General features: G+C 56.9%; 1 protein-coding gene and 2 pseudogenes across 1 annotated transcript; 1 reads left to right on the forward strand and 2 right to left on the reverse strand.

Moving 5' to 3' along the window:
• Positions 3,442-8,756, reverse strand: LOC110257700 (annotated as a pseudogene).
• Positions 8,758-14,378, forward strand: LOC100156705 (annotated as a pseudogene).
• Positions 14,108-16,415, reverse strand: LOC110257816 (PWWP domain-containing protein MUM1L1-like). The gene has a single exon (XM_021080523.1). It carries the CDS (start codon positions 16,334-16,336, stop codon positions 15,482-15,484), a length of 855 nt encoding a protein of 284 aa, XP_020936182.1. The 5' UTR covers positions 16,337-16,415; the 3' UTR covers positions 14,108-15,481.

Consider the following 25,672-nt stretch of genomic DNA (forward strand, 5'->3'; position numbering starts at 1 on the left):
CACTGTGGTGGGTTTAGGTATCCGGAGCACAGACTGCACCCGTGAAAAAAAACAATAAAACACTGAAAGGAGTACACAATGACCGCATGATAAATGAGCCGTAGGTCGATGCTGCAGCAAAGATTCATTCTGAATAATACATCAGTTTTTTTCTAATGTCTACTCAATGTCCTAGAGCTTCACGATCTCTATGGGAAGCCAGAAAGTTGTGCATTGGGAAGAAAGAAGGGACGCAGTCCGCAGCCGCGCAGAACGCGCGCACCCGCCCCGCGCGCCTGGGCGCGAATTCCGGACTCGCTCACGGTCCCGGCGCGAGGCCGGCCCGTGCGCACCTGCGCGGGAGTGCGCCGGGGTGGTGCGCGGTAGCATCCGGCCCGTGGGCGCCTGCGCGCGCCGCCATTTCCTGCAGCCGCCCGCGTGCGTCGCGGTGCCTGTCGGGAGCCGCGCCCGTCCACCCCGCGAAATGGCTCCCCGGGCGCGACGGGGCTCGGAGGCGCTCCTCCCCGGCCGTTGCTCGCGCCGGCCGCCAGAGGGCGCGCCAAGACCACGCTTGGGCCTGCCGGCCACCTCGGGCCGCCCTGGGCGCCCGCGTCCCTTCCCTCCCCCCCCCCCCAGCGGCCTTGGGGCTGACGCAGGCCCCCGAGCACGCGCCGACCTCCGGGCGGAGAGGAGAATGGGTGCCCGCGAGGAGAAGAGCCGGGGCGGCGGTGGGGGGGGGGGTCCCGTGGCCAGAGGCCGTGTGGCAGCGAGCCCGCTGTTGGGGGTCTCTGCCCGCGGGCGCTGGCGCTCCGTGGGAGCGGGGAGACCCGCGGAGCCGTGGACCTGCTGCAAAGTTGGGGAGCTCGGCCCTCCTCCTCTGTAGTCACAGGTGCAGAAGGAGGCCCCATAGCACAGGGAGCATGGACCCCTTGCTGGGGCTCAAATCCCGCCTCCGTAACTGACTTACCTTGGGTATTTTACTCATCTCTGTGCTTTAGTTTCCTTACCTGTTCCCAATAGGAGATCCTGCAGAGCAATGGAGTTTTTTCTTAGCTCAGAGATCATGGACCCTTTCCTTGTTCGGTAGTAGAAACTGAGGATAAGAAAACTGAGGGGATTGCCCTGGTTACCGAGTTGCTGAGCTAGGCTCCTTAAGTGTGGCACTTTTGCTCCTTTTATTACATTATATACTGTTTACAATTCGTGGGTAGTTCCTACCCTAAAGCCTTGGTGAACTTGGTGGACATGTTGCTCTTACAGTCAGTCCCATCATGAGGGAAAGGTGCCTCTTAGACTTGCATTTTTTATCCAACCTCCAGCCTCCCAGATGATTACGATTGTATTCCAACACTTCTATTCTCTTTAGAAATCGAATATTGCTTTTTAAGTCCAGACAGACCCTCTGTATCATTTAAGTAAAGTTCAACTGCTACATTTAGGTGAGCTGGTTGTGACTCTCCTGTCTACCTCTCCACAATATCTTAATCTTTTGACACTAAGGCAAGTAGTTTCTATGGTAGCATTGGTACCAAGCACCTGAGAGGCCCAATGTAAACGCCCTTTCCACAGTCAGGTGCTGCCTTTTAACCTTATTTGAGTTTTTTTTTTTTTTTTTTTTTGGCCACACCCACAGCATGAAGAAGTTTCTGGGCCATGGATTGAACCTGAGCCACAGCAAAGACAATACAAAAATCCTTAAGTGATTACACCACCAGGGAACTCCAGCGTTATTTGATTTTTATTCCTTCTAGCAAAACCTCTCCCTGACTTAATGCCAGTCACAACACAGGAATTGGATGAATTCTGTAGAATGACTATATACCACCACCGACCTCACCAAGTAGTAATTCCAGTTGTGGATGCTGTTTGCTGCCTTAGGTCCATGTTACCGTGACCATTGATTTGATGAGTGCATTCCTTTGGTTCCAACCAGTCAAGAAAAGAGGACAAGAAGCAGCTCACAATCATGTGGACAGACAGCTTTACTTACAGTTTGCTTCACTATGTTAACTTTCCTGCCCTATGTCATACCTGTCCTTTCTCATAATACAATACAGAGATGTGTATCACCTAGACAGCCCATAGAGGAATCCCCATTTTGGCTCAGTGGGTTAAGAACTTGAATAGTGTCCATGAGGATGAGGGTTTGATCCTAGCCTTGATCAGTGGGTTAAGGATCCATCATTGCCACGATCTGCAGTGTATGTCACAGATGTGGCTCAGATCTGGCACTGCTGTGGCTGTGGCTTAGGCTGGCAGCTGCAGCTCCAATTCGACCCCTAGCCTTGGAACTTCCATATGCAGCAGGTGCACCCCCCCAAAAAAATGGCGACTGCTGTGGGTTTTGTGGTAGCTAATCTTTATTAGGTTCTAGAGAAAGGGTATGCCATCACATGAGAGTTTATATGATTTCTAGAAATAACTTCTGGTGTGCTTCTTGGCCCTAGTAGAGACAGATTTTTGACTGTGGGACACAAAATGTTTCTGGAACTTCCCGTAATGAGCTGGAAACTGTCAGGCTCAAGTCAAAGTCAGACGGCCGATCAGCAACTCATTGTAGGATGGAAATGGTGCATCTAGAATACAGCGTGGGCAGGGACAGAGGTAAGAGTAAGCTTTGTGAGCAGTACCCAGCCATCATGTTATGAATCACAGGTGTACTACAGCCCCTCCCTCAGCTCACACTATGGCCAGATGAAGGAGGAGGAAGAGGTCTAGGCTTGCTTTTGGATGGATTTGCTTGGTGTTTGGGTACAAGTTGAAAATGGGTGGCAGTTACGTTATAGCCACACCTAGGGATATCCCTGAAAGAAAATGGGGAGGGAAGAGCTTCCCAACGGGTAGAAGTATAAAGGATGTTTTTTGTTTGTCTGTTTTATTTTTTCTGTGTCCTGGGTTTATTATTTTACAGCGGAATGCCCAACATGGAACATAATTGCAAATATTAAACTGTGCAAAGAGAGTAATGCTTCAGTACAAATGTGAGACATGATTTAAAAAAAAATACCAAAACAGAATTTGGTCCTACAAGCACCTAGAGTCTAGTAGTGGAGCTGCCTCACCTGTGGACTTACGAAGATGCCATGATTTCCCCCCCTCCCTAATCAGTACATGGATCCAGGGTACTGATGGTCATGATCAAAATTCACCCTCCTCCAGGGCGGCTTCAGTCCTCTGCAGGGACCCTGGAATTTCTGAAGGTTAATAGTCTGTAACAGTTAAGTATTCTACAAGGTTCTCTTGGTCTGTGTGCCCAGTGGGCAGCACCTAGATGACCTTCTTCAGCAAGAAAGGCACTGCCTATGCAACAGAGGATGTTGGACAGGCACCCTTGAAGAAGGTTTTTACTCCTTCGTCTTTGAAGATCTTCTGTCAGCACTTAAGGGTCCCCCTGTACATGATGTTGGCTCCTTTGTACTCCTACTGCATCATCATCATCCACTGCTGTACAGGGTCAAAGGGCTAGGACACCACGCCAGCCACACCTATCATGGTCTGGGCAACCGTTCAGCTCACCACGACGTGGGTGTTCTAGGATTTGGGGAACATGCCTTTAGACCTGTCATAAATGCCAAAGTATGCCATGGATAGATGATGATGTCCTGCACAGAGACATTGAAGCCCTGGTACAGCTCTAAGATGCCATCAGAGTTGGTGATATTTAGTAGAGAGTCTCCCAGGCCTTTCAAACTCCCGCTCAGTGCCAGATTTCCCCACATTGGCAGCCAGACAGGTTCTAACAAGAATTAGACAAGCAGAGAGAGGTGGCTTGGGCTGCCCCACCGGAGGCTGGGTTGCTGGCAGAATACCTCCAAAACTTTATGTGCTTGTCCAAGACCCCCAGGAAGACTTCCTTGTATTTATCCTTGAAGGCAGACTTGAGGGCTTGAGTGGGGAAGTAATGGATGACATTGGCCAGGTTGTCCCTCCAGAAGGACAGCATGCCTTGTTCCTTGGGATGTGCACAACACAGTCAATAATGCCCTTGTACTGCTTATGGCTATGATCTGCTTGCTGGTGTGTTGCACCCGCACAGCAGCTCTACCCATTTAATTGGGGCCATGTATGTCTTGGAGATGGTGGTGGCAATGCCACTGGCCAGGAGGTCCTTGGCAAAGGAGATGGCCTGTTCTGTCGTGGTGACAGAGCAGACACCTTAGTGAGTAGAGAGAAAAGCAGAGGCACAGAGAGCCTGTAATCCCACACAAGGTAGTATGCTGTCATAAGACATACTTCAGACTGAAGGATATGAGTGAGTGGGCCCATGAGCATGGGATTCTCTGAAATCACACACTGCATCACCCGGAAGCTGCTAGCTTGACAGAATTTCAGAATGTCCTGCTGAAGGTGCAGCTGAAGCACAAACTTAGAGGCAATATTTTGCAAGGATGGAGTACCATCCTCCAGGATGCAGTATATGCACTGTATCTGAGACCTCCATGTGGCACTGTACCACCAGTAAGAAGAATACATGAATCTGGGAGCCAAAGGGTGGAAGCCAGAGTGGCTCCACTTTCCATATTTCCTAGTGACCTACCTAGGTGGACATTGTATTTCCCATGTCCTCAACTCTGAATTCTGCAGGTGTATATATTCTGGTCCCTAAAGACAGTGCATTCTCACCAGAAGACACAGCCAGAGTCTTGTGGCTTTCATAGATATGACTGCTGCCTGACATTTTTGGTTCCCTGTGTTCAGAGACCAGTAGGCAGAAATAGTCTCTCTTTTTGGCTAAGGTAATTAACACTTGCCAAGGAAGAGGTAGAACTGCAGTTACAATTGGGGCAAGGAGAAATATGTGCAGAACACAGATGACCTGCTTGGATGGTTCTTAGTACTCACTTGCCCAATTGTGATAGTGAATGGCCAAGTGCAGCAATTCTGGGCTGAGAAAGAAATGGATACTAGGGACTAAGATCCCCCAAGGATGTAGGAAAGTCACCAAGCCTGCAGAAGTGATAGCTGAGGGTGAGGGAACCCTAGAATGGATAGTGGAGGGAGATAATGAGTAGTTGTTGCAGCTGCAAGACCAACCACATCAATGGCATTATATTTTTCCCCACCACTTTCTCTTTTGTAAGTTTACCCACAGTAAGAGAGGCCCATGGGAACGACATAAAAACTGCTTCCTGAACATATGTATATGTAATAGTGGACCTGTGTGGTACAAGGGGTGGACTGTGGTAGCTATGGAAGTTCACCACTTAGATGTCACTTTAAGAGAGAAGTGCAGCTAGAGTGTTTTCAGGATCCACTGCAGCATTTTCACAGAGCTCATGCTGTGCCCAGACAGCACCCAATCCATGACTTAGCACAGCAGGGCTACTAGAATCATTTATGCTCATTGTGGGCCTTCTCAGTGGGCCTTCTATTTACCAGAGCTCCCAGCTAGGCTGGCCAAGACTTTCTTAAATGTGCACCACAGTCAGAGGCACTCCCTTCCAGCCCTTCTTCCATCTCCCTCTCCTTCCACATGTGTGGAAGTAGGCTCTTCTTGCCTTCCCTTTATATTTATCAACAAATCTTTTGCACTTCTAATGCCATCTTGGCTTCCTGGAGGACCTGAACTGACACATTCCATTTGAGGGTAGAGAGTACCTCCTTCTCCTCTTTCATGGAGAAAAGTCAAACCACTCTTTACTCCAAAAAAATTTCCTTTAAAATTATTTTTGAAATATTTGATCTTCTCTTAAATAGCCTTACTGAAATGGCTTTGCCATCTTTCAGTAAATTCAGCACTTAGGAAGTTCATTTGAGGGATTTTGGTGCTGATAAAGGAAATACAACCACAAGAGGCAGTCAGACACAACAAGTTTTATTGGGTTGTATATCCTTCATAGCATGAGACCATCCTGGGGCAGGATGAACACTGAGCAGCCTGTCCTGACTTCCTGACATCCAGGTCTCAGAGTGACTGCGGACCTGGTACAAGTGGCGGGGCCTCAGGTGAGGACCCTAGGAAATGACTGCAGGGACCCTGGACCCAAGATCAGAGGAAACTCAACAGATTCCTTCCCACAGCGGTCAGTCAGGGGAGACCCAGAGTGGGATGAGCACATGGCAGTCTGTTCTAAATTCCTGACATCCAGGTCTCAGAGACCAAGACTTGATACGAGGGGCGGGGCCTCCAGTGGGCGGAGGGTGAATCTGAGGTCCTGCTGGGAGTCAAGGTGAGGCCCCTGAGGGAGGACTGAGGGCACCTTGGACCTGTGGTCAGGCTCGGCTATGGGTGGAATAAGCACTTGTCAGCCTGTCATGACTTCCTGATATCCTGGTGTCAAAGAGATTGGGGACCTGGTATAAGGGGCTGGGTATCAGGTGCGCAGAGTGGGAGGGTACCCAGGTCATGCTATAGGTCAATGTGAGGAGCCTGAGGGAGGACTAAGGGGACCCTGGACCCCAGGTCAGAGATCTCAGAGAAGCCCATCCTGGAGGTCAGACCAGGGGGGCTGCTGGCACAGAGTCGGGGGGGGGTGATGAGCACTTGCAGCCTTTTCTGACTTTCTGAGATCAGGGTTTCAGAGAGGCTGGGAAACTGGCATAAGAGGCAGGGTGCAGAGGGGAGGGACCCAGGTCCTAATGGGAGACAAGGTGAGAACCCTGAAGGAAGGACTCAGGGAACCTGGGCCTCCCTCCAGGCCAGAGGGGATCTCAGAGAAGCCCCCACCCGCAGTCAGCCCTGGGAAGCGCAGGGTGGGATGAACGTGGGGCAGAGCGTCCTGACTTCCGGGTCGAAGAGCGTCTGGGGACCGGGTGCCAGGAGGGTCGGGCCCTCAGGGGGGCAGAGGGGAGACCCAGGTTCTCTCAGGACAGAAAGCAGGGCCCTGAGGAAGGACTGAGGGGACGCGGGACCCCAGGAGATGGCCCTGGGAGGCTGTGGGGCACAATGACCACGTGCAGCATTTCCTGACATCTGGGTCTCAGAGAGACTCCGAACCTGGTGTTAGGGGCGGGGCTTCAGGTGGGCAGAGGAAAGGGTCACATGCTGTCTGAATCCAGGTCAGTGCGCTGAGGGAGCACCGAGGGGACCCCACGACAGAGTCAGCCCTGGGAGGCCATGGGCAGGATGAGCACAGGCAGCATTTCCTGACCAGTGGTCTCAGGAGACCAGGGACCTGGTATAAGGGGCGGGGCCTCCAGGGGGTAGAGGGGAGAATCCGAGGTCCACCTGGGACCAAGGTGAGGACTCTGAGGAGGGAGGAGGAGGTGGGGGCGACCTGGACGCCAGGTCCGAGATCTCCGAGAAGCCCGCCCCTGCCATCAGCCCTGGGAGGCCCCGCGGCGGGATGAGCACGTGGCCCCGTGGCCCGACTTCCTGACATCCGGGTCTCAGAGACCTCAGGGACCTGACCCAAAAGGCGGGGCCTCCAGAGGGCAGAGGTCGAGTCCGAGGTCGTGCTGGCAGTCCGGGTGAGGCGCCCGAAGGAGGACTGAGGGGGACCTGGACCCAAGAACAGAGGGGACCTCCGAGCAGCTCGCCCCTGCTGTCGGCCCTGGGGGGGGGGTCGCGTGGGGAGGGATGAACGTGGGGCAGAGCGTCCTGACTTCCGGGTCGAAGAGCGTCTGGGGACCGGGTGCCAGGAGGGTCGGGCCCTCAGGGGGGCAGAGGGGAGGCCCAGGTTCTCTCAGGACAGAAAGCAGGGCCCTGAGGAAGGACTGAGGGGACGCCGGACCCCAGAGTGGAGTCCACCCTGGGAGGCTGTGGGGCACGATAAGCACAGGCACCATTTCCTGACATCTGACATCCGGGTCTCAGGGAGACTGGAAACCTGGAATCAAGGGTGGAGCGCCAGAGGGAGAGGGCCCAGGTCTTGCTAGGAGTCAGGGTGAGGCTCCTGAGGGAGGACTGAGGGGACCCTGGACCCCAGGTCAGAGGGACCTCAGAGAAGCCCGCCCCGGAAATCAGTCCGGGGAGGCCCCAGGGCAGGATGACCACAGGCATCCGGGTCTCAGAGAGGCTGGGGACCTAGTATAAGGGGCGGGGCCTCAGGTGGGCAGAGGGGAGGGTCCTGGTACTGCTGGGAGTCAAGGGAGGAGCCTGAGGGAGGATTGAGAGACCTTGAACCCTACAACAAAGTCGGCAGTAGGACTGGATGAGCACTGCAGAACTTCTTGAACATTCGGGTCTCAGAGAGACCAGGTACCGTAGGTTACAGGGCAGGAGGCCCAGGCCGTTCAAAGGGAAAAGTGAACAGTATGAGGGACCTCAGAGGAGAGTACCAGCCTCCGGACTGGGGAGCCTCACAGAGTCCAGCCCACATTCCTGCCAGCACTGGGGGCCCCGGTCTGTGCCACAGTTTACACTTGAGGTGCCCCCTCCATTCCTCTTACAGGGGCTACAGGAACTGGAGGTGAAGGCCCAGGTGTGAGGCCCGCATCCTTGGGTCACAGAGCAGGAGGCCCAGGCTGTTCCAGGTGTCCAAGTGAGGTGTGTCCCCTGAGGGTGTACCCAGGGGCTCCCAATCCCAGAGCAGAGAGGACCCCACAAAACCAAGCCACCCCACCCCCAAAGAGCCCTGGAACCACAAGCTGCTCTGGCTGCACCCTGAGGAGCCACATCACATCCTCCTTCAGGGTCACAGGGGTCAGGCCACCCAGGAGGAGAGCCCCTGTGAGGCCTGAGAGCCCCCTAAGGAGGAGACTTGTAGGGAGGTGGCCTTTGTCACAGCCCGAGGCTGAGGTTCTCAACCCAGGCCACTCAAACCCCCTCTCTCTCCAGGCCAGGGGTCCCCATCTGTCACCTGCTCACACTCCTGTGGGTTGTCCAGCCCCATCATCATGCCTCTGCGTCAGCAGAATGAGCTCCGCAAGATGGAAAACGAACTTGAGGACCCAATAGAGGACCATAGCCTGGTGGAGGCCCAGCTGCATTGGGGTGAGGAGGAGCCCACACTCCCCTCGTCTTCCTCCTCCTCAGTCTCCTCTTCCTACTCTGTCCTGTTCCTAGAAACCCTGGAGGAGGAGGCTGATCCTGAGACCCCCAGTCCCCCCCAGGACCCTCAAGGTGTCTGCCCCTCCCCTGCTCCTGTGGCCCCCACTCCACTGAGCCAATCCAAAGATGATGCTTCCGGCAGCCAAGATGATGAGGGGCCAAGCCCCTCGCATGACCAGGAACATGCCGATGCTTCCCAGTCAGGCTCTCTGCATCTGAAGGTGGCTGACCTGGTGGAGTTCCTGCTTCTCAAGTATTGTGCCAAGGAGCCCACCACCCAGGCAGAGATGCTGAGTGTGGTCCTCAGAGATGCTCAGGACCACTTCCCTGAGGTCCTCAGCCAAGCCTCCGAGCTCATCCAGCTGGTCTTTGGCTTGGATGTGAAGGAGGTGGACCCCAGTGAGCACACCTATGTCCTGGTCCCCACCCTGGGCCTCACCTGGGATGGGGTGCTGAGTGATGGGCAGAGCCTGCCCAAGACCGGCCTCCTGGTGGTGCTCCTGGGTGTGATCCTCCTGCAGGGCGAGTGTGCCCCTGAGGAGGAGGTCTGGGCAGCTCTGGACAGGATGGGTGTGTGTGCTGGGAAAGAGCATTGCATCTATGGGGAGCCCAGGGAGCTCCTCACCCAAGTGTGGGTGCAGGAGGGGTACCTGGAGTACCACCAGGTGCCGCACAGTGACCCTGCCCGCTACGAGTTCCTCTGGGGTCCCCGGGCCCACGCGGAGACCAGCAAGTTGCAAGTCCTAGAACGTATGTTCACAGTCAGTGAGAAGGATCCCAGGTCCTGCCCATCCTTGTCTGAGGAGGCCATGATTGAGGAGGAAGAGGGATCCTGAGCCCAAGTGGCGGCCAGGCTCCTTATAGGCCCAAGCAGTCACCTCCTAAGTAGCAAGGGCTGGGCGAGGTAGGGGCACACAGTGTATTGCAGCTTTGGGTTCCCCTTCTTTATGATGACATGGAATTTCATCCTTGTTTCCTTTAGTGAGTTTCCAAATGTTTTTCCTTTTAAGATTATTTTTAATGTCAATATATTTTATTTTTATGCAATATTTAAAGTGCTTATGAAATAAATCCTTTGTTTTTATGAAATATTGGCTGTATTCCCCATGTTGTACAATACATCCCTGTGGCGTATCTTACGCACAATATTTTGTACCTTCCACTCACCCACCCCGATAGTGCCCCTCTTCCCCTCCCTCCTGGTAACTGCTAGCTTGTTCTCTGTAACTCCAAGTCTGCTAGTGTTTGATGTATTCACTAGTTTGTTTTATTTTTTAGATTCCACCTGTAAGTGATAATCACACAGTGTTTGTCTTTCTCTGTCTGATGTATTTCACTTAGCATAATGCCCTATGAGTCCATCCACGTTGCTGCAAATGGCAAAATTTTGTTCTTTTTGTAGCTGAATAGTATTTATATATGTACATATATATATATATACATATATATATATGTATATATATCTCCATTCTTCATCATTCATCTGTCAGTGGACACTTAGGTTGCTTCCCTGCCTTGACTATTGTAAACCAATGTTGCTATGAGCATTGGGATGCATGGATCTTTTCAAATTAGTGGGGTTTTTTGTTTGTTTTTGTTTTTTCCGATATATATACCCAGGTGCGGAAATTTTGGATCATATGGTAGATCTATTTTTACTCTTTTTGTGTGTGTGTGTGTCTTTTGTCCTTTTTAGGGCTGCACCTGCGGCATATGTAGGTTCCCAGGCTGGGGATCTAATCGGAGCTACAGCTGCCGGCCTACACCACAGCCACGGCAACGCAGAACCAGAGCCATGTCTGCAACCTACACCACAGCTCACAGCAACACCAGATCTTTAACCCACTGAGCAAGGCCAGGGATTGAACCTGAAATTTCATGGTTCCTAGTCGGATTCGTTTCTGCTGCGCCACAACAGGAACTCCTATTTTTACTTTTTTGACAAACCTCCATGCTGTTTTCCACAGTAGCTGCACCAATTTACATTCTCACCAACAGTGTAGGAGGGTTCCCCTTTCTCCACATCCTTGCCAACATTTGTTATTTGTGGGGTTTCTGTCAATAGCCATTCTTGTAGGTGTGAGGTGGTATCTCATGGTTTTGATTTGCATTTCCTTGATCGTTCAAGTGCCTGTTGGACATCTGTGTGTCTTCTATGGAAAAATGTCTGTTCGGTTATTCTGCCTATTTTTTACTTGGGTTGCTTTTTTATGAGCTGTTAATATATTTTTGGATGTTAACCCCTTGTCGATCATATCATTGACAAATATTTTCTCCTGTTCGGTAGGTTGTCTTTTCATCTTGTTGGTGGTTTCCTTTGTTGTAAAAAAGCTTTTGTGCTTAATTAGGTTCCAACTGTTAATTTTTCCTTTTATTACCGTTCATTTAAGAGACAGATCCAAAAAGATATTGCTGTGATTTATGTCAAAGAGTGTTCCGCCTGTGTTCTCCTCGAGGAGTTTTATAGTATCCAATCCTGCATTTAGGTCTTTAATCCTAAAACTTTGAGCTTATTTTTTGTGTATGGTGTTAGAAAATGTAAATGGAACTGTTCCTTCCTTGCACACATGCACACATTGGACGGGGAAGGGCCCCAGTTGCTCATTCTGTCCCCAAAGGCTCTGAGTCCCTGAAAGGCAGATAGACAGTAGCCCTCAGGTTGTAGTGGGCTCATCCATCCCTTGAAGTGAGAAGGCAGGGCGGTGAGGGTAGAGGAAGATGGTTCCTGGCTCCTCACTCCCCATGAAAACAGCCCCCCTCCAAGAACTGCTCCTCTAGCCAAGGCCCTGTAGCCAGGGAGGCGGTCTCACAGGTCAGCAGTGCCTTCCGCCTGGCTGGTGCCCTCCTCAGGTGGAAGCCAGGGCTCTGAGGGCTCCAGAGCCCCACAGCCAGCCCCTGTGAAGGAAGGGCCATCCCCAGGCCCTGTCTGCAGCCTCCTGCTCACAGCCTCCCCCACCCTGGCCTGTTCCCAGGACACAGGGCTGGTGCAGGGGAGGGAGCGGGACAGGGAGGAGGTACCCCTGGCCCTCGGGGGGACACCCCTGCCCAGGACTCAAAGTGGAGGACAGCTCTCCCCACCTTTCCCCACCCCACCCAGGGCCTGAGGGCTGTGCAGCTCCTGCTGCCCCCTCTTCCCTCCACCATCACCTGCCCCCCCCACCAGTGCCAAGACTGAGGCTGGCTGCTCTTGGCCTGCGGGGGGAGACGGATCACAGGGGGGTGAGCAAGCACCCCCCACCCCCCACCCCAGAGTCCTGTGTCATGCTCCCGTCAGGGCTTTCTGACCTCACGCCTGGACCCATCTGTGACTGGTCCTGGGGATTGACTCCCTGAACCTACTGGGTCTGCCTGCTGTCCCCCCCTCCAACATCTAACACACATATTCCTAGGGGCTCCCTGAGTTTCCTGGGGACCCACCAGCCACGGCCCGTGCCCATAAGTCCCCTACCCCACTTAGCCACACCAGCCCCGACCCCACCCCCAGCCATAGCCCCAGCCCCAAAGTCCTGAGTGGCCAGCCCCGGCCTAAGTGAGGGGCACCCGAAGATGCCTGCCACCCACGCTGGCCTCGGAGACCTTAGGGGCCATGTCTAGGTGCCTGGGCCTCCCGAGAGGGGACCCCTAGCCAGTGTCCCCCGGGGCTCTTCTTCCCATGCCGCCCACTCTAGCCCCTCTCCTCAGACTCCTGCTCTGCAATGGCCTTCAAGGTTGGCCCCAGAACACACCCAGCTCGTTCCCATCTGTGGCCTTTGCCTTCCCTCCTCTGTGTGGGACAGCCTTCCACAAGAACTCCTCGTGGAGGACCCCTCCTTCTCATTCCAGTCTCAGCTCAAACATACCCACCCCCAGCCCCATATTGAAGATCTCCTCTGACTGGTCACCCACATCCAAAGTGGTCCCTGAAGTACCCACCACTCATCTTCATGGCTTTGTGTGTCATCATGTGGTAGATGCTCGTTTGAGGCTTTGCTTTTCAGCATCAGCATTTTGCTAATGCTTCTTACCCTGGCATCCTCAGCATCCAGCACAGACTCTGGCCTAGAGGAGGCCCTTGGTGTCCCCCCTTCTAGCAAGCCAGCACCTGAATCTGTCAGCCTGCTCCCACCTGCCAGGGGCCTAGGAACTGTAGGCCTCTGCCCGTGCCATGGGTCCCATGGGAAGGAGCCTGGGGAAACGCTTTTAGGAAGCCTGGCTGCCACCTGAGGAGGGCACTGGCCAGGCAGAAGGCACTGCTGACCTGTGAGACTGCCTCCCTGGCTAGAGAGCCTTTGCCCATCAGGCCCTCTTATTCTACTGAGAGTCTTCAGGAAGGTTGCCTGGAGTTACCCCAAAGGAAAGTTTTTAATAGTAGAAGTGGTGTGTTACAGAAGAGCGAAAGTCTGCTGCCCCAGGGTATAAGGTCCACATAGAGCATGGAGGCGGTGCATTTCCAAGCATGTCCCAGGTCTCTGAGGACGTCATGTGTATTGGCCCAGGCAGAAATGACCCAGGAGTCTTGGCCTCTCTCAGGCCGCGTCCAGAGGGGATCCGCTGGGCCTGAGGCTGATACGATTTGGAAGCGCCTCTTCTAAAATGACAAAAATGAGCCTGAAAGAGAGTATTTATCTAGGGTGAGAAGAGGACTGATGGTGAACTCGCAAAGATGGCGAGGGACCCGTCCAAATTCTAAAATTACATATGCATCCACAAGCGTGGCTGTACATGTCCGTAGACCTATATGTGCGTATATGTATGTACACGAATGCATTATACAGTCACACGTACGTGTATAAATACGTATACCCATACACACACAGACATATTACACATACACGTATTGAATAGACACATACCTGTGTGTGTGTGTGTGTGTGTGTGTGTGTGGTGTGTGGATATACATGCGTATATGTGATGGTCCAACTATGTGTTGTACAATATGACGTTTGAAGGACAAGGGGTTGGAGGTGAAAGAGACGAGGGCTGTACTGCGAATCAAAACAGCCGGCCTTTGCCCATTTCACCCCCCAAAACTCACGTGGCCCTGTGAACAGGTAGCAGGAGCCCGTGAGTGACAGGCGACGCCAAGAACAAATACGCGCTCAGGTTCACGTTACACCTTCAATGTTTATTTTCACGGTGAGTTTTAAACAGGAAACGAGCTTTGCGAACATTGTCACCCGCACCCCCCTCCCCCCGGCCCCCCCCCGCGCGCTCAAAGAAAGGAATGTCGTCTCAAGTTAGGGTAACAGCTCTTGGACTTCAGGATTTAGCCCTCCATGGCATAGGCTTCACCGAATTCCAGCCAAAGCTGTGCTTAGCTGAATGGAGACTTTCCCGAAACCCAGGTCCCAGCTCCCAGGTCCCAGCTCCCGGCTCCTGGTCCAGCTACCACCGCCGCCGAGGCAGCCTGCGACGACTCGGGGGTCTGCCCCCCTACTGCTGGAACCCGTGGGAGCTGGTCAATGGAGAAGTCGAAAGATCAAGCTAGCTTGGCTTGAGAGGAGTGAGGGCCTTTTGAGGGGGCTCGGGGCCCGGACAGGGTGCCCGCTTTCCTGCACTTGATGCCGGGTAGGTGGGCTCCCAGCAATCAGCCTGGACTCCGAGGTCCAGAGAGCTAGACGGCGTGTGTGCGAGGGCTCCGGGGTCTTCCGCGTGGGGACACATGGCTACCTGTGGAGGGCCCTGTCCCTGACACCAGTGGGCAAGGGAGCTGGGAGTCTGTCTGTGTGGGGAAGCCAAGGAGCCGTGGCAGAAGGGCTCCTCGCACAAGCAGACTCCCGGGGAAAGGGAGAGGCCGCAGTCTTGCACGGGCTGGCAAAGCCTTGTGGGCACGCCCAGGCTGCAGTCACCCGCACTGGCCCGTGGGCTACCTGCAGGTGGTCGGATCACTTTGGGTTTCCGGTGGCTTTTCCGAGAGCCATTTGCAGTAGCCCGCGTAGAGAGAAGGCAGCTCTGTCGGCGGCCGCACCGGCGGACAAGCGTGGCAGGGAAGAGTCGGGACTCCCGTCGGAGGTCGGTGGGTCGGTCGGTCCTTCCCGGCGGTGCGGTGTGTCACGGAGAGAACGGGCAGCCCACAGGGCGTCTCTGTAAAAACAGAGCCTAGAGGTGAGAAGCCACCCACCGCGGCTTGGTTGCCGACCCCAGGGCCTTGCGGAGACGAGACGTAAGGGAGCGTGCGTCCTATTGTAAAATAGTCCAAGGCAGGCTTCCGAAAAGATCTGGAAACGTAGACGTGCGGGCCAGCAGAGGAGAGCGCAGGCGTCAGCGAGCCGCGCGCGAACAGGCCAGTGGCGGGAGGGGCCGGGGCCGAGAAAGGAGGCGACCCCGGCAGGCCCAAGCAGCCGGGATGGACCCAGGGGGAATTGGGCACGCTGGCGAGGCCTCGGCAGGGGCTTCCGGGAGGGGGGTGTGCGCCAGGGAGGCTGGAGGGATCGTGGGTGTCCTCGAGACGGGGCGGCCGCCCACACGAAGGGAGGGAGGGTATGGCTGCGGGGTCTCCCTGCTCAGCTGGCGGGGGTGGGGTGGGGGGGGCGCCACAGGGGGAGAGTCATTTAGCCCTGAGCCTCCTGGCGGACCTCTTGCTGAGCTCCCTCAGGACCTTGCGGTCAAAGAGCTCCTTCTCCCGGTAACGCACGGGGGCCCCTGCAGGTACTTTTGCTCCGCCTGCTTGTAGTCCAGTCCGTCCAGGGCGGCGATGGAGCAGATGATTGCTTCGGGCAGAAGAACCTCCAGGACGAAGCTCACCTTGTCGTCCCGGGTCAGAGCCAGCACGTTCCTGTCTATCTCCCGGTAGATGTCCTGCAGGTGTCTTACCACGACGTCCAGCTGATCGTCGTCCTCCAGGTAGGTCTCCACGCAGATCACGTACCTGCCCGACCTGAGAAACGATGCCAGCCACCTGGAGCGTTTCCTGCCTTTGACGATGTCCAGGAGATGGGGGTCGGCCCCCTTCCTCTTCACGATGAAGTCCACCAGCTTCTGGTTGGCTCGGTCGCGGGCAGCCCGCATGCGGTCCGGGAGGATCTTCCTCCCGCCCAGGGCGGCCTCGTCCTCGGAATCCTCCAGGTCGGCGTAGTTCACCTTCGGGAAGTCCACGCGCAGGGGGCCCTCCTGGATGGCTCTCCTCAGCGGGTAGCTGCAGTCCGCGGCGAAGTAGTCCAGGAAGGAGCCCGCAAAGGAGCCGCGACCCAGCCCGTCTCGGTAGTGGGAGATCAGGGAGAAACACCAGTTCACGCCCTGCCCGTACACCTTCCGGGCTCGCTCCAGCAGCTTCTCCTGCCCGGCACAGTCCAGGGGCTTCAGCCTCCGCAGAGGGACGCGGATGCCGCTGCTCTCCCGGGGCATGTCGGCCTCGATCAAAAGCACCCTGGCGGTCTGCTCTGCCGGGCTGACGCTCTTCACCACGGCTGGCCAGAACGGGTGGTTTTGAAACTTGAACCAGACCATCGTCCCTCTTTCAATGGCACACGGCTCGGGCGGCAGAGCCCTGCCGGCCGGCCGGCCCGCTCCCCGGCCCACGCCCTGCTCTCCGGCGCCGGGGGCGCCGCCAGCCTTGGAGGCGAGCGAGCTTGGAGGGTCTCGCCGCCCTTCCGCGCCCTCCGCTGCCTGCCGCTTCCTCTTCCTGCTGGCCGGACGCAGGGAGGAACGCCGCCTGGTGTTAGGGGCCCCGGAGGGTGCTGCCGCACCCTCCAAGCCTGGATCCCGGGCGCTGGCCCCGGCGGCCTGGCCTTTCCCAGCAGAGCTAGGACGCCCACGGGAGACAGCCGGGGTCTCTGGGCAGAGGCCCCGCGCCGCCTCCTTCAGAGCCTTGGGTCTGGGCCGGCCGCCTCTGCCTCTGGCCCCAGCCCCCTCCTCCTGGGCTGGGCGAGGCCAGGTCCAGCCTCTCGAGGTGTCCTGCCTTCCCTTGCCCCCCTTCTCACCGGCGTCTTCTGACCGTGCCAGGGCGTGGGGGCAGGGCCTGGAGCTCCCCGGGGGTGCCGTTTGCATTTCCCCTGGGTCGGGGGTGAGGGCCGCGTGCCCCAGTGACTTGTCGCCGCCGCCACTGCCGCCGCCGCCTCTGCTCTCTGAAGGTAGCGAGGCGGCTGTGGGCTCTCTGCTCTTCCTGCGACGCCCCGGCAAGTTCCCTTTGGGCGCCCGGCACTTTCTACGAGGGCGCTTGGGCGATCCCGGTGGAGATGGTGCCATGGCGTCTGCATCCCCGGCCCCGCTCTCTGGGGCCAACGTTGCCCTGTCTCTCCGAAGCTCCCGGGCCACTGTAAGAGCCCTCCTGTAGGCCGCTTCCTGGCCCGGCAGGGCGCTGGCCTTCCTCTGCCGGGCAGCTGGTGAGGAGGCCATGGATTCGACCTGAGACTCGCTCCGGGGCCTCACGTCTGGGCTTTTCACTCTGATCTTCTTGCCTACTGAGAGGGTCTGGACTTCCAGAGCTCAGGCCCGTCTCCTCTTCTGTTTGGGCGAGGGCCTGGACCTGGACAACAGCACGGCTGGCCAAAAGCGGTCCTTCCAGCTGCACAGGACGCCCTTGGCCACCATCGTGGGCGTCCGCCTTGGGTGCCGGGAGGTAATTAGCTGAGGCCAAGCGGCCTGGCCGTCATACCCGCAGCCGAGGCAGGTCTTCCTTCAACAGGGAGGTTCCTCTCCACACCTCGATGCCGAGACGGGGACTACAAAGCATCCCAGCGTGGGTGGCCGGTCCTTCTCTGCCCCCACCTCCGAGGGCCACGGGAGCCCCTGTCCAGAGGGGACCAGACACGGGAGAGGCCTGGAACATGGGAAAGGAAAAGAGGAAACCTATCAGGAGGAAAGGCCCTTGCGAAAGTAGAAGCATGTTGGTCAGAGAGAACGGGTGAGAGAGAAAGCAGAGCCATATACGGGGTGTGGCTACCCCGCAAGCACGTGGGGAAACCCTACGGAAGAGGCGGGAGGAGATGGATCGCCCTCCAAACCCAGCGTCTCCACATCTTGCTTGCCGCTGTCTAGGAAAGAGCAGGGGTGTGTGTGTGGGGGGGTGTGTTGGGGGGTGTGTGTGTGTGGGGGGGGGTGTTTCTCGTAGGCCCGATCCCATTTGAGTCATCGGATGTCCTGTGCCCTTTGTCCTCCTTGGGGCCTGTCCTAGGGGATGGCGTCACTTTGTCCTTTCTGGGGTGCTCGTGCCCCGCTGCCCGCACAGCCAGGGGAGCCAGAGGTGACCTCCGGCCTACAGGTCCTGGGGGTCGGTGCAGCGCCACGTTCAGGAGCCCGGGTTTGGAATCCAGAGGTTCCTGGAGAGCCCACTGCCCATGGAGCATTTAGTGGCACGGGGAACGCTTACCCAGGGCCGGGAGGATCATGGTTGGTGTGGTTCCGAGGTAGGATCCGTGGATTCCCGCAGGCCGACCGCTCGTCCCGCAGGCCCTTCACCCCGCTCTGTGCTTCTGAAGTGCACTGCTGGCCCGGGGATCAACTGGCGTCCAAGGCAGAGACCCAGGCCCTCGGCACCACTGCCAGGGAGCTCACAAAAGGGCAAAGGCAGGTAGGACATCAAGCCGGGCAAACGGGGATGGGCTCGGCACGCCCCCTCCCCCACGTCCAGGTGGCCTGCACGCCACTCTGCAACAGGAAGGCTGGTTAAATCTCACGGAGAACGCAGGAGACCTGTTTACCGTCTTCCTTCTGTTGCACCTCCAAAGGCCTGCACGTCAAGCCACTGAGGTTCTGCTAGTCCCTCCTGCTGCGGAGGCGTGGCAACAACCACTCTCGTGGTAGCCACGGCCTGGCCCGGACACATCGATTGAACAGCAGCAGGCGCCAAAGAACCCAGATGGCCAAAGCCATCTCGCGAGAGAAGAGCCGAGCTGGAGGGACCACGCCCTCCGACTTCCTCGCTTCGGACCACACCGCAGGGCTGTGGCCAGCAAAACAGCATGGTGCTGGCACCCAGACAGACCCTTAGATCAGTGGAACAGGCTGGAGAGGGCTGAGGAACACCCACACCCAGCGGGGCCGACTCATCCGTGCCGGCAAAGGAGGCAGAGCAAGCCCAGACGGCGGCGGGGAAAGGCCAGCCTCCTCCACAAGCAGCGCCGGGACACCCGGACAGCTCCGTGCCAAAGATTGCGACCGGTCCCCTTGCTCACAGCCTCGACAGGATAAGCTGCAATTGGACTACCGGCGGACGCGTCAGCCCCGAAGCCATAAGCCTCCTAGAAGGCCACCCTGGGATCGGCAGTGGGTTTTCCCGGTAGGGCAACAGAAGCACGAGCAGTGAGTGAACCCAGCGTCCTGCCCGAGGCTGCACCGTACAGCATAGGAAATGCAGTCCCTAATGGTGATACGGTCGTACCTCTGTAGGGTGGTAGACGGTGGCCAGGCTGATCGTCTTGGTGATCGATCGCTGAGTAACGGATCAACACATCGAATCACCATGCTCGCCGCCTGAAACCAATATCATTCTGCATGCCCACTGTAACTTGGCAAAAAGAGGGAAGAGCAGCTCTCCTTCTGGGGGGCGGTGTGTCTGTGTGTGTGTGTGTGTGTGTGTGTGTGTAAAGGCATCTCGGGGTCTACAGTGTTAGTGCGTTTTGGGGCTTCTACACTTACACCAAGCGGGCTTTCGGAGACTGTGAAACCACGTGGAGAGAGGTTTAGACGGGAGACCCCACGCCTGTGCAGTAGCCGTGGGTAGGTGCTCGCTCTCAACATCGCGGTGATGGGTTTCCCGCAGAGTTCCCACGCATCCCTGGCACAGCTGCCCACGCAGGTGAGCGGGGGCGACGTTTCCTCCCTCAAGAGCCTATTTCATCGCCCTTTCATGGGAATGCCTGCCCTTTGCATCCCTTTTCTGACTCTCCATGCAGCGTGGACGCACCGCCCCTTAAAAACTGTGCTGAAAGAAGTGCCCCCCCCCATGTCGAGGGGTGCAGTGCAGAAGGCGCAAGGGTCCTCCATCCCTCTCTTCCCACCCAGAAACGCGCTGTTGACAGGATCTGCGTTTCTGTGGACCTCGCACCCGTGCGGATTCTCACGCACTGACAGGTTTCGGTTCATCCACCACCGGTGTCCAATGGCGCGTGTCCTAACGGGACATGTTGTATTTCCCCGACTGTGCGACGTGGTTCGCGTGGACTCCGAGCTAAAAATCTCACCTCTGGCATGGCTCACCAGACATCCTTTGGGCAGCAGCTGCACAAACGTGTTCTGGGACCAGGTTGCCAGTCTTGCGCTCTAGAGAAGTCCGTGTTCCTGCTCTTAGAGCCCAGGTGCCACGTGAGGACCCAGGACAAAAGGGAGAAGGAAAAGCAGCCGCTGACTCAGCGGCTACAGCGTCCCTGCAGCAGGACCCGCCAGCCCCTCCCGCAAAACGCCACTCCCTGAGTCACCTCCACCCCAGCCAGAGAGCTACCCACCCCCAGACACCCATGCACGTGCACACACGAGCACGTGCACACACACACACACACACCACACACACACACACACACACACACACGATCCGGCGTGACGTTAGAGAGGCAAGTTGCCCGTTCTGGATGCGTTCCTCCCAGGCTCTCTGCCCTCACGTGCAGGCACGTGTTTCTGCCTCTAGCACAGATGTTCTTCTGAGCCCCCCGAGTTCCCTACTCTCAAAGGATGCGTGGGGAAATAGAAAATGATGTGCGCGGTCGGTCGTAAACTGGGAACACCGGGCATCCCGTCCCCTGGCAGCGCTTGTTGCAGGCATCCGGGCCCAAGGTCTCTAGAATGTTTATGCTTTTGGTGCTCCTCCTCCACAGAGGAAAGAGGAACAGCTCATCAATTCTTTGACCGATTTCGACTTGCTCTTGTGTTTACCTCTGTGTGCCGCTTTCTAGGGAGGAAGCACCTGCATGCAGTACCTCAGCGGACCACCAAGATGCCAAACCGCACCATGTTCTTCTGATTACCAAAGCAAGGCCCCTTTTGCATGGGCCGTGAAATGGGACTATCCACAGTCAGTGGTCCCCCCACCGCAGGCTTTGGCCCATGGTCTGACTGTCTTCCGTCAGCGGATGGCACGCAGGCTCTCGGGTGACTTTCTTTTCACATGTTCTGCTAAGGGGAGGACACCCCTGCTCACTCCGTCCCAGGATGTGCACAGCCAAGGAGGGCCGGCGGATGGATGCCAAGGAGATAGACGGGGGAGACAGAGTGACTTGTCGACACGGGTCCTCTCTTGCACCCCAGGAGCAGTGTGCTGGAAATCAAACGCGGAGCAACGCCGGACTGTGTTTTCAAGCGACCCCCAGTTCTCAGAGGGCTCGGAAGCGGAAAAGCGTGCCACGCACCTTCTCGGGGACCGTGCAAGCACAGGTGCCTGCAGAGGGGGAACACCCAGCAGAAGCCAGCAGGGGGCGGTATCGAGAGCGGCCCCACCGTCCACACCTTCGTCGCCCGTTTCGACCACCCGGAAATCAAAGGCCTCGCGTGGGCCAGCTTCCGTTTTCCAGGTCCTGGGGCCCCTCTGGCTCGATCCCACTTGCTCTTTAGGCGAGGGGGCCAAAGAACCGGGTGGCACGGAGCTTCGAGCTCTGCCATCACCAGCCACCATGTCTGGAAGAGTGAGCTGGGAGGCTGGGTTTTAACTCCCTTGCCCAGTGCGGGCTGCCATCCCCGCTGAAGGAAGAGGACATGGAGTTGGCCCTCCACCCTCAGCCCTCAGCAGGCGCTGTCTCAGAAAGAGGGCAAAGTCCCCCGGGATCAGCCCCCACCGCCGCTCCCCAGAGGCAGAAATTCTCTGTTCTTCAGCCCGACGCCCCCTCCCCACAACTGCTGCCTGTTTATGGGAGGTTCTCTGAAGCTGTCAACCTAGTGATTTTAACTGCCCCCCTCCCCCGACATGTATTTCCACAGCAGGAGGACGTGGCAGGTCCCTTTCTTTCCATAAAGGCACCGTGTGTAAAACTCATGCTGTGAAGACCACACGCCACCTGCCCCGCCCTCCCCTGTCTTTGCGACCTTCCAGTGCCAGGCCAGGTCAGCAGAAACTTTCCCGGAATTTGGGAAAGCTCACCGTAAGGTTTCATTGGGTGGGACTTCTCGTGTGGGACGGTGGCGTGAGGAATGTATATCTCTCCTGCTTGTGTCCATCGCTGGTTTCCTCCATGTAGCGAGGTCACGCCTACCGGAGATCTGGGGCGGGGGCAGGAGGGGGGGTTGCTACTTCTTGCCCTTCAATGGCAAGTAGCACAGCTTGCCCAAAGAAAGGCAGCCGATTCGGCTTGTTTCCCACCTCCAGAGGGTCGCCTCTGTCTCTCAAGACCCAGATGCCTTCAAAGTACCCAAGCTCCGCCTTGCAACGGCCCTTCGCGCACGAGCAGTCAGAGAACATATGCCTGCAGGGACGCCCCTCCAGGTTCCACCTCCTCAGAGGACGAGACGCATGAGCCCGTGAGCCGAGAGCTGCGCAAAGGCCAAGCTTGCTCATCAGGGCCGTGGTTTACCGCCAGAGAGTGAACTCTCTCCTGTTCTCTTGCAAACCCGGACGGCCCCTGCCATCCAGCAGGCCAGCTTTCTTTCAGCGATGCTCTACGACCCCCCTTGCCACGGGGAGACCGCCCCTCAGCATCCTCCACGACGCCCGCGAAACCAGGCGCCGCGACCTTAGGGTTAACAGCTCGAGGAGGGGCTCTTTCCTTGCAGGCGAGGCCTCCCGCCCGCCGTGGCTAACACGCCCGAGGGAAGACGAGCACCGCGTGCCCCAGGACAAAGTGGAGCCCTTGTTCGCGGCACTCGTGTCTGCCTCACAGCTCGTCACGACCGCACCGGCCTTTGGCAAGCCGGGCGCTTGCTGCCCGCTGGAGGAAGGCGACGCCGACGAGGCACGCCACGCGGTCCACACAAAGACTGATGCGCTGGCATCTCGGGAGGAATTCGGGCAAAAGGCTGACCAGAGAGGGACTCAGGACAAGCCCGGCGTGCTCCGTCAAACACACGCCCACATGCAGAACAGTGCCAAGTACCTTATCATAGAAAGACGAAACGCACGCAAAGGCCAGGAAGGACAGTGCCTAGCATGGCAAACAGACGTATCGTGGCGTGGTCCCACCGAAAAAGGGAAGAGGCAGAGGGATGGACGTGGGTGGTGAGGGCAGAGGTGGCCTTTCAGGTCAAGCCTGCTGCTGTCAGTGCAGACAGGGAGGACACACGTATGCTCACACAGGCACCCAAACCTTCCTTTCCAAGGGTTCCGAGGAGCCAGGAACCAAAACAGTGGACGGAAGTGAACCGAGAGAAAGCAAGCAGAGAGAAACGGCACCATACTCTCGTGTCGACTGCAACCAAGAGACGTTCCAAGGTGTCTGGGGGGGGGGGGGTTTCCTTGGAGTTTGCCGGGAATCCGCAATAGGAGCCCGTTAGGATGCCCTCCTGAATGCAGTCACGCGCCCCTGCCCCTGTGGCGTGAAGGGCCATTACTGGGGTAAGCCCGAGAGGAGCAGGGACAGAAGGGAGCGCACCCCCAGCTGTCTCACTTCCAGACCCCCTGTCGCCCTCTGCTTACCCCACCGGCCGACCCTCCCAGGGGCCCAGACGGTGCGGGGAGAAGGGGGTTGGCAGAGCCCCGTCTCAGCACCACATGACGGCACACAGGCCTGGAGCGGAGAGACGTGGGCAGCCTTTCCCCAGGACCCGCTTCCCCCGAAAGCACATCCCTGACCAAGAATGCAATGCTGTGTCCTACAAGGGCTGGCTTTTTCTTTGGCAGCCCAGCAAGGACACAGAAGCCTTAGCATCGTTGGAAGCACCGCTTGCAAACCACATCCCAAACCAAAGCACACCTAGACCAAACAGAACAACCCGGAACCTTCGGAGAAAGGTGTGCTTCTCTAATAAGGAAGGCGCCGTATGCACCGGCCCCAGTTCGCTCCCCCTCACTCTGGGGAGCGGTGTGATCGCAGGACATTCACCGCACTGTAAGGCGTGGTGCGGTCTCAGGAAATCTGACCTTGGAGAACATGTTTCTGAATTTGTGCGTGCCAGCTACTCAGGGTGAGCACGACCTCACCCCCGCCCCCCGGGTTCCACAGAGCTCCTTTAGATCCTCCTCCAGTCCCAGCCAGTCGTCCCGTCTGCTGACGGCAAAGGGTCTCCCTCGCGCCGCACACACAAAACATCTCTCTCCAGGTCGGTGTAAAGGGTGAGTCAACGTACATCTCCGAGGGTTCCTGAGACAGACAGTCCTCGTGAGGCAGAGGTGTAGGAGGAGACATGCTTGGGGATCTCTGCTTTCAGGAACTCTGGTGACAGTGCCCTCGCACAACAGGTGTCACCCTAGGACACTGGAACGGGGCTGGGGTGTGACAGGTCGGTCATTCAGCCACCATGGCCTGTCCCCCGCCAAACCCCCGGAGGAGGAGCGGCCATCCTCTCTTGTAAAACAGGACGGGTTCAAGCTCCTGACATCCCAGTAAAGACCCCCCCACCACTGGCACCACCCTCCACACACTGGCGCCACACACACACACACACACACACAGACTCACATGGATGGCAGATGCCGACTAGTGTCGATGTGTCTACACTTACTCCATCTCTCCAGTCTGTAAATCTCCTTGTCAAGTGTGTCTGCCTCCAGGAAAGAGTGGCTTACCCTGGTTGTCATGGGAACCAGGATGTCAGCACAACATTCCCCCTGATGTTGGCTTTCTATGGAAACCAGGAAGTACTAATGCAGCAGATGCAGAGCGCTGACCTCGCTCTCGGCCAGTTCCAGCCGGCCGACCAGGCCAGTGAGGGAAGGAAGGAAGAAGGAAGGGAAAGCCAACAACGAGGCTACTGTCGACAAAAGGCAGTGTTCTCGTGGCCCAGGCAGTGGGGGCAGGGGGCTTTCACAAAATGGACTGTGGAAGGAGTAAAGCAGAAGCACCACGAAGCTTCTGTTCTCCCTTGGGGCGCCCACTCTTAGGATCCAGGTCCCCGGAAGGAGCCCCTTGCAACCTGCCAGGTCACAGGAGGCCAGCTACATTGGTGTAGGTGGGCATTCCAGGTCTCTCCTGGGGCCGTGCACAAAGACCTGGAGAGGGCAGGAAAAGATGTGCGGGCATAACGCACCTGGATGCCAGAGGGATGCCGGCCGGAAACACGGGTTGCGGTGGACCAAGAGTTTACCTGGAGGTTATCCGTTCTGCCACGGGTAGAATGCGGTCGCGTCCCCCTCTGGCTGTCTTGAACCGTGCTGCCAGGAGCACAGGTGTCCTTGTGGTTTTCGAACGCCTGTTGCAAAGTGGGGGGTGGAGTGGGACGTATTCCTAAGAGTGGAGCCCCTGCATCCTACACAAGTTTGGTGTCGAAGCGTTGGAGGAACCTCCCCGCCGTTTGCAGCAGCCACTGCACGATTCAATGTCAAATTCCGACCAGCTTCCCATTCCTTCTCCCCGTTCTCAACAACGCCTGTTAGTTTCCTTCTGCTAAACTTGAGACCTCTCCTGGGGTGGGGGTGGATGTGGGGGTGGATGTGGGGGTGGGGGTGGGGGGGCCCTCCCAGTCGTGATGGTGGTTTGACGTGCGTTTCCCAAAGGCCAAGGATGCTGGGCCCATCATCGTGTGATTGCTGGCCATCGGCGTAACTTCTTTGGAGAAAAAAGTGCATTCGGATCCCTTTTCCGTTCGTAGTGTTTCTTTGTTGTCCCCTGGCTGGAGGTGCGAGGGTTCTTCACTGCATCCTGCTTACTAGGACTCTCATCCGCTGTGTGACATTTTCTCCCGTTCTGTAGGACATCTTTTCTCTCTCTTGAGAGCGTCCTTTGATGCAAACGTGATTTTCGTTTTGACGAAGTCCAATTTATCTACTTT

Source organism: Sus scrofa, chromosome X (assembly GCF_000003025.6).
Source record: "Sus scrofa isolate TJ Tabasco breed Duroc chromosome X, Sscrofa11.1, whole genome shotgun sequence".
NCBI classification, from domain to species: Eukaryota; Metazoa; Chordata; class Mammalia; order Artiodactyla; family Suidae; genus Sus; species Sus scrofa.